Here is a 17,065-nt window from a genome sequence, read left to right as displayed (position 1 = left end):
GGAGGTGGGCTCACACCCAAGACGCCCGGGGGGGGGCACGCAGCCAGAGCCCTGACCGGCCCACGCCCCTTTCAGGTATGTCAGGAACCTCACCTCCAGCAAGGAGAGCTGGGTGCCGGCCAGCAGCCTGTCCACACTCCTCAGCACGTCCGGCTCGGCTCAGTGCCTGAGCAGCTCAGGTAAGACCCCTGCCCCGTGTGGGCCGCACCCCGAGCCCGCGGGGTTCCGCAGCCGTGAGCTTGAGTGTCCAGATGCAAAGCCGCACCCATTCTTGCCTGGTTTTCCTGCAGAGTCCAGTGCGGGGTCCACCCTGCTGAGCGCCTCCTCCAGTTGCAGCGAGAGCTGTGGGGCCCCCCTCTCAGACCTCCAGGGGTAGCGCCGGGCCGTGCAGGACAGCACCCTGCGAGCCTCTAAGTTTTCCTTTGCTTGGGCTTGCTTAGTTTGGTGAGGGGACGGTGCTCTAAGACCCTGGGGAAGGAGGACCCTGGCAAGACCCCAGCGAGGAGCCGCCGCTGCCCACGGAACTTCGAGGTGCAGATGCAGGGGCTGCAGAGGGAAGGTTCTGGAAGATTCTGCCCTGTGGCCTCCACGCTAGGACCACCCCCAACGAGGGTGCAGAAGCCAGTTCCATGGGAAGGCCGAGGTACACTGAGCTTCCCGGGAAAACCAGGACGGACAGAGGGCGGCCAGCCGTCGCAAGGAACCCGTCCCAGCCGCTCTGCTTGGTTCCGGGTGTTTCCAGTCTGGTGCTTCCTGCAGGAATAGGCATGTTGTGGGAGTGACAAGTCCGCTGACCCAGCAGCTTGGTGGGGGGACTGTTTTGTCTTTTACAAGTTTTTTTTTAAAGCAGGGATTAATTCCATGGCCATTTTTTGTGGTACTTTGGCCGCTAATCTTTACCAAGAATCACTGTGTTTACATGAAATGACAATTTGATACTGTATTTGATATAAAACTATTTTCTGTTACTGGGGTTTACACTACCGCACGGTGTTTATAGAGCTGGGAGATTTGGGGGCTCTCGTGGGGACCGAAGCCCGCGCCAAGGCCCGCCTGGGAACAGGAGGGTGAACATACGTCCTCCATCAAATCCAACAGCGTTTCTACAAACAGAAGCAGTAGAAACCAAGGACAGCTCATTACCTGTGTAGGTTAATTTTCAAAAGAAAATTTAAGCTATAATTTAAAATATTCAGCTTCTTTTCTACAAACAATGGGGAACTTGATTTTTTTAACTAGCTTCACTGAATTAGATTTTTTATTGTTTTTGAAGAATAAACAAGCAGTTTTTGCAGGGTACCGTCTGAAACAGTAGCCACACGGGGCTCCGTGAAATCACGCGTGTCTGCCTGCCTCCGCGGCCGCCTCCGCGCTCAGTAAAACCCCCTGACCTCGGGAAGTAAGGAGTTCGTGACTGAGACCAAGGCAGAGCCAGAAAGAAAACTCTTCTGTTTTATCTTTTTGTGTTTCAGACACAAATTCTGTTCTTTGGAAACACTGTCTGTGTCTGGTGGGCGCAGATACTTGTATCCGTGTGCATATGTGGGTGTGTGTCCGTCGGTGTCCGTGTCAGGGACGCCCCGCGGCCTCCGCGATGCTGGAAACTGTCACTTTACAGCCCTCCCTGAGCCCCACGCCTGCGAGGCCCCCGCCGGCCGACCTGCGCAGTGCGTCTCAGCAGCTCTCCTCGGTGTCCAGCGGTGAGAACGGTTTACTCCGTGCGCTGCTTGTCCAGGGACCGCCCCCGCCGCCTCGGCCGCGTCACCACCCTGGTGGTCCCTTCTTCTTAAGGCACTTTAAACCCTCATGTTCCCGTCAACTCTTCTTGTTCGGTTTCAGGTCTTTATTTTTTTTCTGCTGATGTAAATGAAATTTTAAAATCAGAGTTCTTTATTGTATGGATGGAGTTTGAATAAATATCAGCCCCTCTTGCTGTCTGCCTGCGTCTGTAAAAGCACAGAACTCCTCACGCTCCGCGTGTTTGTTGCGCTCTCGGCCGCGCAGCTCCCGTGAGAAACGGGGCAGGCCCTGAGCATGACCCAGAGGATGTCCCATGCGCTTCATTTTGTCCAAGAATGATGGAAATAAAATAACCCGCGTATTGTGCCAACGGTGCAAAGGTAACAAAAGAAATGTGAAATCACCATGTTGGAACAAGAGTCCAAGTGATGACTCCTGAGCCAGGCAGGGCCGGGACGGAAGGGACGGCGGTGGGGAGGGAAGCGTGGCCCACAGCGAGGAGTCACCGAGGCCACACAGCACCGGCATCTTGCTATGCCGACCCGTTGGGAGGGGATCAAATTGGATGCAACCAATAATTGCTAAACGACACCGTACAACCAAATCCCACAAGGGTTGGACATAAAGCCCAGAACGGAGATGTAGCAAACACTGACCTCCCAGGAGCCCCTCCGCGCTCAGACTCGCGGGCACGGCCCCAGGCTAAGATCCAACCCTGCCCTGCTCTTGGGGCCTGCCTCACTCAATGGACCATGTGGCCGTGAGCGAAGGGTCCAGGTTGGGAGACACTCCTGCTCCCTGAGCCCAGCCCGCTGACACCCGCATGCCCACAGGGCTGCATGGACGGTCCCTCTCCACCTAGCCGCCCTGTTCCGCCTCCGCTCACCGGCGTGGGGTCTGGGGTAGGACTGCTCTATGCCTGTGCTCGGCCGTCTTTCACGGACAGAAGGCCACATCCCCCACTGGCCTGTGCTGTCCCCCACCTCCCTAGAGGACCCACGCCACCCTTGGACTTGACGTCCATGCTGACGTCTGCTACCGGGCAGGTGCTGTCCCCGAAAACCTGACCCCGCAGATTTGGGGGGTCAGAGAAGGAGCGTCCCTTTCCTGCACCTCCCAGCCGGGCGCCCCGGAGTCCACAACCGGACACTGCTCACGCTGCTCTGAGAACAGCCCCAGTTCCGCTCAAGAGGAAGCGCGGACCCCAGCTGACAGCATTCCCTACATTCACATCTGCCTGGAAGCCTGGAAGCCATCCCGACCCAAGGACAGACTGTGTCTGTAAGGAGAGGGAGACGGGTCACACACCGCTGGGAGGCCATGCGCCTACCGAGGCCGGGATCAGAGTGCTGTGCGGGCAGGCCCCCCAGAGCCCCCAGCGGGAAGAGGCAGGCAGGTGCTCCCCGGGCCTCCGGAGAGAGCAAGGCCCTGCCACAGATGCCTTGCTCCAGGACCTGTGGGCTCCAGAGCTGGCAGAGGATAGATTCCTGGTGCTGTAAGCCCCCAGCGTGCAACCCTGAGTCACAACAGCCCCCGGGGAGGGGCCTCCTGGAGTCTGGGAAGGCCCTGAGCTCAGTGTGAGACGAGGCAGCTCCTGGGCCAGGCGAGCACGCCTGGGGCGCTCTGTCCACCCGCCCGCCCGCGGCCCTGCTGTCTTGGAGGGCCCAGCTCACACCACAGGCCCAACAGCACCTCCACCTCTCAGAGAAGACGTCAGCACGATTCAGGAATGGAGGCTCAGGAGTGAACCGGATCTCCCCGCACCGGAAGGAAAAGAAGCCCGGATGCCCAGTGGTCTGTCTCATTCGAGAGCTGCTGCTACATCCGTGGCGTGGGGGGAATCCCAAGAAGGCCCCCGCTCAGGGCCTGCAGAACGCGCCAAGCCCCTCCCCACCAAGAACAAACCCCCAAGCAGCTATCGAAAGTAACAATTAGAAATTCCAGAAGCGATCTGCAAAACATGTCCTCCCCTAGGGACTAATGCTTCCACTTGGGCTTAGAGCGGGGCCCCTGCGGGAAGCAGCTGGGCCGTGTGCCAGAGATAAGCAGAGCTGGCGTCCCTGGCCTCCACCATTTTGCAGAGGGTCCAGCCCGCTGGAGGCTGGACGCCCATGTCAGTCTTGTTGGGGTAACCGACGGTGCCGGGGGGCCCAGGACGGTCCAGGTCAGCTTGGGAAGACTGGCACCCTGAGAACGCCCCCACGCCTGCCAACCCTGGACGGTGGGTCGCCCCGGCTGGCGGCTTGGGCCCAGGACAGCAGGTGCCCCTCCCCCTGGTCATCCCCACGTGGCTCTCTGGCGCACCCAGGAAGCCAGGCCCCGGTGCAGGAGGCTGTGCGTCGGTGTGGTCTCCCGAGACCCTCTCTCCTCTCCCGGAGTTACCGCCGTGCCGTGGCTTCCCACCCACGCTCATTCTGAGATCAGCTGCCGTGCGAAGTCCCGAGGGCCTCAGGGTTCCCGCGGCACTTGAGGTGCACGTGGCCCATACACATCCCAACAGCGACGTCTCCTCACGGAGCCCCTGCTTCGCAAACACAGCTGTGCTGGAGGTACTGCCGCTTCCCGGCAGGGATCTGGCGCCGCCCCACTCCCGGGGTTTGGGAAGCGGAACGCTCCCTCCCCCACCCCGCTACCCTGCTTGGAGGCCAGGACTTTGCCCGCCCCCCCACCTGGAATGTCGACAGAGCTGTGTGACTCTCACCATGGTTTCCCAGGCGGGCGAGCTGGCCCTCCTCTGCCTTCTCCTCGGCCTGCAGGGGTCTCTGGCTGCAGGTAGGTCAGGGCGGAGGGTTCCCTGTAAACCCCGTAGGAAGGGCTGCCGGGCCACTGGCATCCGTACCTCCCACTGCCCACCTCACGGTGGACACGGCTGTTGCCGACGGCTCCCGTGTGGTCTGCACCCAGGATCCCAGCTCAGGGGTGCAGGGTGGGATGCCCCCCTCCCACTCTGCTCCCCTGGTTCTCGGTCGGCCAGTGCCAGGGACAGGGTGGGGACACTGTGGTGACCGCAGATACCCTCCCTGCCACCACGGCGCCGAGGGGCTTAAATACGGAGATAAAGGGACGTGCTTTATAAGCGGTCCCCATGGAGACTTGCCAGTACGGCAGGGCGGCTGTGGTGGCGACACGGTCAGACACTGTCCCACGCCAGCAGCTAGCCTGGGTGGGACGGGGCACCGACCCGATACCTGCAGGTGCCCAAAGGACAGCGCCTCCGCTCCAGGCAGGGCAGGGCTGCCTTTGTCCTTCCTTGGGGCAGCAAAACCGTGCTTCCCAGGGTCGTCCCCCTCCCCGCCCAGCTTTCACTGATAACCCACAGTTATCAGACTTGCCTCTGGTTCCCTGGGCTTCCTGGTGCACATTTGCTGTCCTCCGAGGGTAGAGAGGGTAGACGTCCCCTCTCTGGGTGCCTCTGGCGGGTGTGAGCCCCCCCAGTAACCTTGAGTTTCCCTTAATCCCTCCTTCCAGACCAGGCGGGCTCCCTAGGAATACACACTCGCAAAACGCTGTCATTGCAAAGAAGAGAGGTGGTTCCCTCAGCCACGTGGCCTGGGAGCTGCCCCTCCCCCTCCTGCCTCCCCACCTGCTGGAGGTCCTGATCGGACCCACACAGCCCTTCCTTCCCAGAAGCGGAGTCCGCAAGTCTCCAGGCTGCACTTACCTCTCCTCTGGGACTCAGTTTCCCACTTGCGCGTGCCCCTCAGTCTTGGCTTTTCTCCCGCCCTGCCCGGCCTCTCTCACTGCCCAGCTGCTCCTGCACAGTCCACCCCCAGTGGTGCAGTCGTGCCCCAGGGCGTGGCTTTCCCCGGGCCCCATGGGCTTTCCCAGCCTCGGCTTCCTACAGTTGTCACTGACCTCAATGTCCTCGTCTCTGTCACCCAGCCCTCTCTTACGATGACGCAGTCTGCATGTCTGCCTGGGTGTCCTGAAGAAGCCTCAAATCCAAGGTGTTCAGACTGGTCCCATTACCCCCAACTGGGTGGCCCTGGGTGAGCTCTAAAGCCCGCTCACCCCCTGTTCCTCATAAGCAAAATGGGGGACAGCTATGTGCAAGAAGCTACTGGGGTCCCCAGAGAGGCTGGAAGGACACAGCAGACCAGGGCCTGGGGAGGGGCCCCGAGGACGCACAGCCCCTGAGAGGGGGTCTCGGGGCAGGTGCAGGAAGGCGCAGATGCACCGAGCTCGGGGCAGAGCTGGTGCCAGAGCTCAGATACTCTTGGGAGGCAGCAAAGCGGTTCTCCGAGGCGGGGCGAGGACGGGAAGAGCAGGCCCGGTGGGGCGGAGGTGGGAGGCCAGGCGGGGGTGACTGTGCGTGCGGGTCCCTCAGTTTGCAGGGAGGTGGCCTCCAGAGACCCGAGGCTCGGGTGGTTGGGGGCACAGCTGGCGTGCGAGCGGGGTGGCTGGCTCGGAGCAGAACACGCAAACCTGCAGGAGGCCAAAACTCAAGGGCTGGCAGCCGAGCAGCGGGACCTCGGACTCGGGGAGGAGGACCCAAGGAGGCCCCCTGTGGCCAGACAGGGAGCGTTGGGGCGGTCAGCGTCAGCAGGCCTCCTGCCACCAAGAAAGGCCCATGAGGCGCCTGCACCGCTCCGAAGCAGGGCCCCGAGTGGCCTTCGCTCACAGTGGGTCTGAAAGTCAGGGCAAGCACGTCCGCGGAAGGTGAAGAACATGCCTTCGAGAGGGAGAGGCTGTAGCAAAGCAGAGCCAGGGTCTGGGTGGGTGGGTGGGAGGGGGACAGCCAGCCGCAGGGACGGGCTGGAGCTCCAGGAGAGCTGAGGAGGAGGCCCGGGGTCACAAAAGGAACATGAGGCTTTATGCAGACGCGAGACCCCTCTCCCCACCACCGTGCCCGCAGGCCCCTCCTGGCCCTTCCCTGGCCGCAGCAGCCCCGCCTCCACCTGAGCCACCCCTCCCCTGCCGCTCCCTCTCTCAGCCCGCGGGAGGGACCCCTGCTCCTTCATCCCACCGCTCGCCACGCAGTGTCCGGCTGCTAGGACCCAGCACTATAGAAGTTGATTATACACGTTTTGAAACAGAATAACTTAATCCCCAAAGTTTTTATGTACATTTTTTTCAATAAGTTACATCTGCATATATATGTGCATTTTTACATTTTATTTACAGTATGTGTGATTTTATTATCTCTCATTTCATTTAATGGTACGTCTTCTTAAACGTTGTGTCTCATGGTGCGGGGGACGCTGTCGTGGACTGGCTCGGACTGCTGTGGCCAGGCTCTCCTTCCAGCGAGGTCTGTGTGCCCGCCTCTGAGCGCTTCCTTAGCGTAAATTCCTAGAAGGGAGGCGGCTGGGCCGGAGGGATGAGTACATTAGGTTAGAACATAACGAAGGTATTTCCCCACGCCTGCACACAAAGCTTGTGCCATGCTGCCGGTGCCGGCCGGGAAGCCCTGACTGCCGTGACTCAGCGGGACACGACGCGCGGGTGGTGTCCGTGCTCATGGGACTCCCATCTCTCAGTCTTCCTCACCCAGGAGGAAGCCCACGGAGTCTTGCACAGGCAAAGGCGCGCCAACTCGTTCCTGGAGGAGCTGAGGTCCGGCTCCCTGGAGAGAGAGTGCAGGGAGGAGCAGTGCTCCTTCGAGGAGGCCAGGGAGATCTTCCAGGACACGGACCGCACGGTGAGCTGGCCCTGCAGGGGGCGCCCCCCGCCCCGGGGGCCGTGCAGGTCTGCACCCAGGCTTGGGGGAGGCGTCTCTCCCTGCAGAGCGCGCGCACGGGCGGCTCTGGCAGTCACAGCCCTCTGCGTCCGGGTCACCCTCCCTCTGAAGGACAGCTTCACTCTGGTCAGTCGGCGCTCCTACAACACCCTGGCCACCGCGCCCCCTCCCAGAGGCATCTCCCTCTCCCACACCGGGCACCCCAACTTTGCATCAGAAAATACAATGTGAAAACCGCAGTCGATGTGTCCCTTGCCTTCCCAGGGAAGGTCCCCGATCCCCAAACTGTCCGTGATTTGGGGAGGCACCGCGGACAGAGCAGACCTCGGAGAGCCAGGCCTGGGCGAGCCTCACGGCAGCGCCGCCTGCGGACGGCTCCTCAGGAAAACTTGTGTGAGGAGACACTTAGGGAACCACCACGGCCTCCACATGCCGAGGCCCGATGCGGAGAGTGGTCTCGTTGCTCTCCTCACGTTCTGAGAGAGGAGTATTCAAGCTGTACCACACCCCTTCCAGCCCCTTCAACGGGAGCACCCCTCAGATTGTGAGGACACGAAACCACACTTCCCCTCACCGGACGTCTCATGCGCACAGGACTCTCACCTCACACGGGACACACATCTCACACTCGTGGGACACTCACGTCACACTCACAGTACACACACCTCACACTGCCAGGATACCTCACATTCACACTCATAGCACACACACCTCACACTCATGGGACATACACCTCACACTCATGGGACACACACCTCACAGAGGATACCTCACACACTCACAGGACACACACCTCACACTCACGGACACACACCTCACACAGGACACACATCTCACACTCACAGGACACACACCTCACACTCCCAGGATACCTCACATTCACACTCATTGGACACACACCTCACACAGGACACACATCTCATGCTCACAGGACACTAACCTCACGTTCACAGGACACACATCTCACACTCACGGGACTCTCACCTCATGCTCAGAGGACACACATCTCATACAGGATACCTCACACTCACGGGATACCTCACACTCATAGAACACACATCTCACACTCACGGGACACACACCTCACAGAGGATACCTCACACACTCACAGAACACACACCTCACACTCATGGGACATACACCTCACACTCAGAGGGAGGATATGTCACACACTCACAGGACATACACCTCATGCTAACGGGACACACAACTCACACTCACAGAACACACACCTCATGCTCATGAAACACACACCTCACACTACGGGGACACATACCTCACACTCACAGGACACTTCACCTCACAGGACACACATTGCACCCTCACGGGACACCACCTCACACTCACAGGACAACTCACAGTCATGGGACACATACCTTACACTCAACAGGAAGTGAGGCTATTTGAGGCAGAGGCTAACATGACACTTTCTTTTTTTTTTTTTTTTAAAGATTTTATTTATTTATTTGACAGAGATAGACAGCCAGCGAGAGAGGGAACACAAGCAGGGGGAGTGGGAGAGGAAGAAGCAGGCTCATAGCAGAGAAGCCTGATGTGGGACTCGATCCCATAACGCCGGGATCACGCCCTGAGCCGAAAGCAGACGCTTAACCGCTGTGCCACCCAGGCGCCCCAACATGACACTTTCTAGGTACATTGACGATGGTCACTCCTTGCATTTGGGCACTACTTAGTTTTTCGAAGCATGTCCTACAGTTCTCATTTTATCCTTAGAGTGATCCTGTGAGTTTCAGTTTGCTTGGCCAAAAGATTCCTCAGGAACCAATTTTATCAGAGCCCTTTGCATTCATAGAACACCTTTGCATCCATTACCGCCTTCTCCTCCAGTCACACGTGTATGGATGACCCCCTTATCACCAGAGGAAGAAATGGAGGCTTAGAGAGCACATATGTCCTGTCCCAAGTTCACATCTTGGAGGTGGCAGAGTTGGGGCAGAAACTCAGGAATTCTGAATTGGGAGAGGGAAATTTGTGACCTCTGATGGGCTTAGCGATCTGAGGTGGAGAGGATAGGATTAGGAAGAAACTTCCTTCCCCTGGATGAACTCACCTCATCTCCAAAGGAAAAAATCTGGCTTCCAGAGCCCACTTCAAAGGGCCCCAGGTCAGAAGCACCCAACCCACCACAGTTCACCCCAGCTCCCAAGTTCATTCTGCAGATACCATATGTATTTGCTTCTGGTGAACGTGTCTAACACTGCTTCCTCTCTGTTCCCTCAGAAGCAGTTCTGGATTTCTTACACTGGTGAGTTGGTAAACGGCCCATTTTGATCCCACCCTTCTCCTCAGCCCTTCTTCTCGGCATACTAACACTGCAGCACTCCACAGATGGGGACCAGTGCGCCTCAAACCCGTGCCAGAACGGAGGCTCCTGCGAGGACCAGCTCCAGTCCTACATCTGCTTCTGCCTCGACGATTTCCAGGGCCGGAACTGTGAGACAAGTGAGGAACCCCACAGTTTGCAGACAGAGTCCCCAGCAAGCTCACGGGCATGGCCTGGTCCCCTGCCAACATGACAGTCTTGGTTCTAAGGTGCTAGTTCTCAAACTTGGTCGCCCCATATCCACTTCCGGGAAATAGAAAGCCCTTGGGTTCCCAGTGCTGGGAGATTCAGATACACCTGGAAAGAGCCCAGTGAGGGCTCTGCATGACTGCCCAGCTTCCAGACGAGACAGCTGGGAAAATTGTATCTTCCCTTCCTGCTATTACAAAACTGTGAGGTATTTTTTTCACCTTTCAAATATTAAAGTATTGCAAAGTTCAGGGGTTCCTCAGACCATCTCAGGGTCACCAATTTGCTGGAAGGACTCGTAAAACTCTCTCAAGGCTGATATACTCAAAATTACAGCTCATTACAGTGGAAGGATACAGAATAAAGTCAGCAGAGGGACAGGTAAGAGCCTCCCATTGTCCTTTCCCAGTGGAGTCTCATAGACATCCTCTGTTCTCCAAGAACAATATGTGACAAGACTTAGGGAGTGTCACCACCACCCCAGGAAGCACACTGAGCCTCCACATCCAGAGACTGTATTGGGCTCACTCATGTAGACGTAGCTGACCTTAGTCTCCAGCCCCTCCAGAGGTGGAGGTGACACCATGTGGCCCAAGACCCCACCATGAATCACATTGTTAGACCATCCGGTGTGGCCCAAGGCCCTCAGGGAAACAACATTCTTATCAGGCAGATTAAATTAAAAGTGTCCAACTTAACCAGCCAGGGTGTAGAGGTCACCCCCTAGGAGCTCTTTGGGTGAGTTCAATCCTTTACCACACAAATGTACATTTTTATACCCAAAGCACTCTTCTGGGCCACAACCACCTTCTGCTCTAAGCAAACCAGAGGCCAGGGAGAGGGAAGGCAAGACTAAGGAACGAGGCTTCTGCCAGTTATCTGAGGCTGGAAAGCCTTGGTGTCCTTGCCTGGCCTTTTATGCTCAGGATCCCTGGTGTGAATCCTCCAGGACCGTGATGCTCAGGGGCCCTGGTGTGAATCCCCCAGGACCATCATGCTCAGTAGCTCTAGTGTGAATCCTCCAGGACCATGATGTTCAGGAGCCCTGGTGTGAACTCACTTCCAGGCCAGGCCTTCCTGCTGGGGTCCTGGACAGACACAGTGAGCTAAACCCATCTCCCACACTGTACCACTGCCATTCAGAGTCAGGAGGAATGTTCCCCATCTCCATCTGTCCAAGCTAGTGGTCAGGCCCGGCCAGCTCATGGGGGCAGCAGGGCCTGGCTGTAGAGCCATCTCATCTGCCTGGCCTCTTGCCAGCAGGTCACCACTTCCAGCGGACACTTCTGTCCCCGGGGCACTTTTGCTTTCCCTGGGCCATCCCCGGCTCCCACCAGGTGCTGGGAGGGGGGCACGGAGGCCCCATGTGCCAGTCCTTGGTCCCAGATGGCTAAGCTGCTCAGACGTGGGGCCAAACCCAACTCCAGGTCACCCTTCTGGATGAAACCACAGAGCCGGCTGGTACCTGGCTGTCTCTGCAGCCGCGGCTAAGCACAATGGTCGTGCGGAGCAAGGGCTGACCTCCCCCTGACCGGCAGAGGTCCCTCTCAGTCTTTCCACTTCCTGTCCTCAGATAAGAAGGACCTGCTGGTCTGTATGAACGAGAATGGAGGTTGTGAGCAGTACTGCAGTGACCATGCCGAGGCCGGGCGCTCCTGCCACTGCCACGAGGGGTACGCGCTCCAAGACGATGGGGTGTCCTGCGTGCCCACAGGTAATGGGTCCTCAGGGGCCAGCTCCAGGGGCTGTGCTCTGCTTCCTTCCCAAGGAGCAGCCACCCATTCCTGCACAGCCACAGCCGTCTGTGAGAGACGAGAAGGGTGGGCTATATCTACTACGTGCTGACCACTCCATGCCCACTCGAGAATAGGCCACAGTGGCCGTGGGCAGGACAGAGGCCTGTGAGCAGCTCCCTGGAGGGTCTGAGGCCGCCTGCCTGTTTGAGGCAGGCCCAGAGGCGCAGAGGGAGGCTCTGCCGGCCCCGCCGCTGGTCCCTCTGCAGGGAGCCACATCGCCGCACCCAGCTCTGCAGTGACCGAGGCACGGTCCAGAGTCCAAGTCTGTCTGAAAGGCAAGCACTTTAGGAAAATGGAAATTTCCCCAAACCAGTCTCAAACGACTCCAGTTCCAACGGCAGGGACACCCGAGGCCTCTCTGTCCAGAGCGAGGTGGACCCACCCAGGCTAGAGCCTGAATTTCAGCTGCCACCACTAAATGGTCTCTCCTCGGCACAGGGACCCTACTGGGGAGAACAAAAGTTCAGAGTGTGCTCCAGACAGCAGCGCCGTTGTCCACGGGCTGGTCAGTGTCCTTAGGCAGCATGTCATTCCCCTGGGAAATGAGCAGAGCCTAGCTTCCAGAGGGCGGGACCTCCGTTCCTGCAGGAGCAGCCCCGGGCCTCTGTGGGCCCAGCAGCTCCCACACGGGTGGCCCTGCCCGGGCAGCCCTCAGAGCACACCCCTCATGAGCTCAAGGTCAGGCATGAACCCCCGGCCCAATGACTTGTCTTCTACAGTGGAATATCCGTGTGGAAAAATACCCATTCTGGAAAAGAGAAATGGCAGCGACCCCCAAGGCCGAATTGTGGGCGGCAAGGTGTGCCCCAAAGGGGAGTGTCCCTGGCAGGTAAGGCTCCGGGGCCCCCGAAGGGGCAGTGGGCGGTCAGCCGCAGGGCCCTGGCCCCGTCTCCCTGGCTGGCGCAGGGCACTTATTCCTCGTTCTGAAGCCCACGCCTGCCCACTCCCCTCTGTCCGTCCGGATGTCAGCTCAGCTCTGGCCTCCCACCTCTCCCGCGGTGCTGCTGGCCTCACTCCCCTCCACAGATGAGGGAACAGAGGCCTCCAGGAACAGATGGCAGAGGCAGGGTTTGAGCCCAGCCCAAGCCCCATCGCTGTCTGCCTCCTGCACGACGACGTGTCTTCCTGCCGGCAGAGGAGGCTGTCCCTGCGCGCAGTCAGGGGTGTGGGGCCACCCGTGGGCCTGGTTCCCGTTGGAAAAGCAGAGCCTCAGGCCGCCAGACCCACTGGGCCAAAACCTCCATCTCACAAGGCGGGATGTGCGTACTCGGGTTTCTGAGCCCGGCCCAGTGATCCTCGGGACCCTTCATGTGGGGACACCCGAGGTTAAAAGAATTTCTAACATATGAGAACCTTGTTGGGGACATTGGAGGCTCACCGCTCACCCGTGGCCTGGTTGCGGGTTCAGGCAGCCCCAGTCCTCCAGCTTCGCTGCTGCCTCAGGAGCCTCGGCGCCCACCCGCCGCCCCGCCCCCACCCCATCCCACCTCACATGGGGGGGCGGGCCGCTGGGACTGCGTGGGGCCTGCGTGGTCTAGGGCCCACTCCTCAGCCTGGCAGAACCCCACGTTTCAGTGTTCAAGGGTAACGCAAGCTGGACGTGTTCCACAGAGTGCCTGGAACTGGCAGTGCCTCCAAGAGGCAGGGGAGGGGTGATGAGGGTGGGTTTCTGTGTTTACAGCGGAGAGCACCTGGGAGGGCTGTCTGGGGGGCCGCAGCAAGCACGCACGCCCACCCGCGCACCAGGACCTCTCTGTACCATTCACCCCCACCCCCAGGAGAGAGGGCCACCTCACCCATGCTACCAGGGGGGAAACTGAGGCCCACTGAGATTCAGGCCCAGATGCAGCTGTAACAGCCACCCCTCCAGGGGGCGGCGCAGAGCCGCTGTCAGTCAGGCTGGCTGCATTTTCGGGCGCCTGTGTCCTGCCTTCAACAGGCAGGGGTGTGGCCTGAGCCACACACAGCTGCCCTCACGCAGCTCACAGCTCGGGAGGACTGGTCTCCTAGAGGCCCGGCAGGTGCTGGCTCGGGTGAGGAGGGCGCACGTTCTCGGCACCCTTGGTCCTGCTGTCCACGCTCGGGACATGAGGCCTCCGACACACTGACCCTGTGTCCAGTGTCTGTCCTCCCTGGTGGATCCGTCTCGCCACAACACGCAGCGACCTGCCTCACCCTCTCCGGGCCTCCCTCTGGCCTTCCAGCTCCTCCCCGTCTGTCCGCAGGCCGGCAGGCTGGAGACTCCAGCTCCTTCCATCGCCGTGGAAACGCCACCTCAGGGGAAAGTCCCCCGTGAGCTCCGCTCAGGCCCTGCTCAGCACCGTCCTTGCTTTTAGGAAGAGGAAACGGAGGCACTTAGGGAGGGCTCGCTGTGTGCAGGGAATCGCGCTTGGCGCTGCGGCTCGCTGCCTGTCTCCCGCACTGGGCCGGCCTTCGCAGACCGGGCATGCTGGGGCCAGCTTGGGTGGTGATGCTGGGCAGGCGCAGGGAACCGGCAGCCGCGTCCCGTGGTCAGGCTGGCGCCCGTGAGCTCTCCGTGGCCGTCGCTAGCTGGGGAGGCGGGTCCCCGGGGAAGCGTGGCAGGGACGTGACCTCTGCGTGTTGTGCCCGTGCAGGCGATCTTGAAGGTGAACGGGGCGCTGTTGTGCGGGGGCACCCTGCTCGACGCTTCCTGGGTGGTCTCTGCCGCGCACTGCTTCGAAAAACTCAGTAACTGGAAAAACCTGACCGTGGTATTGGGTAGGTTTTGCGGTTCCTCTGCCCGCTGAGAGCCGTTTGCAAACAGGACCAGCTTCCACAACCAGATGAGCAGTGTCCGGGCAGACCCCCAGTGCCCTCGGGTCCCACCGTGGCCACGGTCCCCCCGCCTCTGTCCCACACACGTGAAGTCACGGGGCTGATGCTCTGCTCGCATCTCACTTGGCCAAGAGCCCCATGGCTGTGGCGGGCGCCCTCTGCTGCTGGACTATGGGATGCTGAGCGCCCCCGGGCGAGGGTCATCAAGCACCCCTCGGGTGAGGGTCATCAAGCACCCCTCCTCAGCCACCCACAGCCCCCCCTCAGGCACCCTCCGCACAGAGTCCAGGGGTGGCTGCCTGGGGGTGCTGCTCCTGCCAGCCTGGGGCTGGACACAGGGCCCCTCTGCCCCAAAAGGAGGCTGTGGGGCAAGATGTGAGCAGTGCTGGTCCCCTGCAGGCGAGCACAACCTCAGCGAGGATGAGGGTGAGGAGCAGGAGAGGCATGTGACCCGGGTCATCATCCCCAACAAGTACATCCCCCGCAAGACGAACCACGACATCGCCCTGCTCCACCTGAGCAGGCCCGTGACCTTCACCGACCACGTGGTGCCCCTGTGTCTGCCTGAGAAGGCCTTCTCTGAGAGGACGCTGGCCTCTGTCCGCTTCTCAACCGTCAGTGGCTGGGGCCAGCTGCTGGACAGGGGCGCCACGGCCCTCCAGCTCATGGCCATCGACGTGCCCCGCGTGATGACCCAGGACTGCCAGCGGCAGTCTCGCAGGCGGGAGGGCTCCCCCATCGTCACCGAGAATATGTTCTGTGCCGGCTACCTGGACGGGAGCAAGGACGCCTGCCAGGGGGACAGCGGGGGCCCGCATGCCACCAAGTTCCAGGGCACCTGGTACCTGACGGGCATCGTCAGCTGGGGGGAGGGCTGTGCGGCAGAAGGCCACTTTGGGGTGTACACCAGGGTCTCCCAGTACATCGAGTGGCTGCGCAGGCTCATGGGCTCGCACACAACCCTGACAGGCCTCCTCCGGGCCCCGCTGCCCTAGCCCCAGGGCCAGCGCCGGCCCAGGAATAAAGCTGCTGCCTGTCCCTCTCAAATCTGGAAACACCTCTGCACTTGGTGGGGTGGGAGGGGACGGGAGTTGGGGGAAACATGCGCCGGCCAGGGAAGGGAGGGGCTGCTTCCCGAGGGCGCTCGCGCTCCTCCGACGGCCCTCACCGTGCACCTGTCGGTGTGGGCTGCTGCCGACGGCCGCCTGTTATGCTCCGTGCCTCTCTCTCTCCTACGAGCATGTCGGCTTCATCTCACGTACCCTGGAAGCACCATCCATCCACTTTGGTGGCTATCCTTCCAGATCTTCCTGTATATGTCACTTTTACCATAAAATGGTAACGGCACATGCCCTGCGCACATCAGGGACTGCCCGCCGTCCGTGGCGTGCCCACGCTCACCCCGCTGAGGCCCTGGCACTTGTCCCGGGGCCAACCTGGCACTCAGGTGCACAGTGCCCCTGCGATGAGCCTTCCTCTGCGGAGGCCGGTGCTCGAAACCGGGAGCACCTTGATGGGTTCCCCAAACCGTACAGAACTGGGTGTTCTCTTCCTGCCAAGGCCGTGGTCGATGACAGTCCGCCAAGACAGGCCCGGGAGCACCAGGTTCCTCGGTCCTGCCCCGTGAGCAAGATGGGGGGAAGGACCCGGTGACATTTTTATCAGGCTCTTCAGGCGCGCGTGGAACCTGCTCAGCCCAATTCCACAGGCCGCGGAGGAGTGAGGAACAAGCCGTCCGCGGGGGGAGCTGACGCGAAAATGGGGCCCCCGAACCCAGCCAGGTGGATAAGAGCACATCCCGTGGGCGCCTCACCCCCTCTTGGGACCCACTCCCCCCGACAGTGCCTGGAGCGCCAACAGTGCTCCACACCGGTGCGTTTGGGCGCTGGGACCTGCTGGGCTGAACAGTCAAGCCGTGTTCAGTGCGGGGCGGACCAGGGGCCACACTCTCCGCCACCGTGTCCGTCACCTGGTCTCGTCGAGGGTTATTGGGACATGCCCATTCCTCACTCGGCATCCTCGGCCGCTCAGAACCCCAGCACAGAGCCGTTCGGACAGAGACCATCCTCTGCCCCCAGAGGCAGACGTGTCCGCCGTCCGGGCCTTGACTCAAGAGGCTGGCCGCCCACCCACCCGCCCACCCAGCCTGCCGCTGGCCCGGGGCTCAGCATTTGGGGGGCGTGCACGACGGTGTCCCAGACCAGCTCTGCCTCCTGCCCTTGGCCAAGCTGCTTTCCCGCTCGGAGCCATGGCTCCTTGTCTACAAAACGGAGCCTTGACGCTGGTCACCAGGATGGGTCTTGAGCGCATAGGAGGGTCCTGGGAGGGCTGCTTCGTGTCACGGCCGGGGAAGCCAGTCTGCAAGCCTCTGGCGTCCTCCGCTCCGCGGCTCAGGCTGCGGACACTGAGGGAGTTCCCGCGTCAAGAATCAGGGCTGGCTCACCCCTCTTCCTGGAAAGAAAAGGGGAGGATGGGCGGAAGGGCTACTGCGGGAGCCCACCCAGACGCACACGGGGCTAA

At 60.6% G+C, this 17,065-nt stretch overlaps 2 protein-coding genes across 22 annotated transcripts in view; both read left to right on the top strand.

Moving 5' to 3' along the window:
- Window positions 1-1,931, top strand: part of MCF2L (MCF.2 cell line derived transforming sequence like) — a 95,844-nt gene extending 93,913 nt beyond the window's left edge. For 9 of the 18 annotated variants that reach the window (XM_026488776.4, XM_057307095.1, XM_048215705.2 and 6 more), the window contains 2 exons: window positions 76-179; window positions 291-1,931. In XM_026488776.4, the coding sequence (XP_026344561.1) occupies window positions 76-179; window positions 291-376 (190 nt within the window). In that variant the 3' untranslated portion in view covers window positions 377-1,931. Of the gene's footprint in view, window positions 1-75 lie in introns of all 18 variants that reach the window. The other 9 variants (XM_057307072.1, XM_057307083.1, XM_057307070.1 and 6 more) reach the window with 2 other exon arrangements.
- Window positions 1,932-4,350: 2,419 nt separating this feature from the next.
- Window positions 4,351-15,592, top strand: F7 (coagulation factor VII). 4 transcript variants are annotated; one of them, XM_026488778.4, is made up of 8 exons: window positions 4,351-4,512; window positions 7,221-7,381; window positions 9,662-9,686; window positions 9,770-9,883; window positions 11,527-11,667; window positions 12,469-12,578; window positions 14,365-14,488; window positions 14,945-15,592. In XM_026488778.4, exons 1-8 carry the CDS (start codon window positions 4,443-4,445, stop codon window positions 15,538-15,540), a joined length of 1,341 nt encoding a protein of 446 aa, XP_026344563.3. In that variant the 5' UTR covers window positions 4,351-4,442; the 3' UTR covers window positions 15,541-15,592. The 4 variants fall into 4 exon arrangements, with proteins under 4 accessions (XP_026344563.3, XP_026344562.3, XP_057163092.1 ...); XM_057307109.1 differs by lacking the exon at window positions 4,351-4,512 and adding an exon at window positions 6,862-6,991; XM_026488777.4 differs by lacking the exon at window positions 9,662-9,686 and having other exon boundaries at window positions 9,731-9,883.
- The last annotated feature ends 1,473 nt before the right edge of the window (window positions 15,593-17,065 follow it).

This window comes from Ursus arctos, unplaced genomic scaffold, assembly GCF_023065955.2.
Source record: "Ursus arctos isolate Adak ecotype North America unplaced genomic scaffold, UrsArc2.0 scaffold_10, whole genome shotgun sequence".
NCBI lineage: Eukaryota > Metazoa > Chordata > Mammalia > Carnivora > Ursidae > Ursus > Ursus arctos.
Note: the sequence above shows the minus strand (reverse complement) of the source record. Positions and strands in the feature narration are given on the sequence as shown.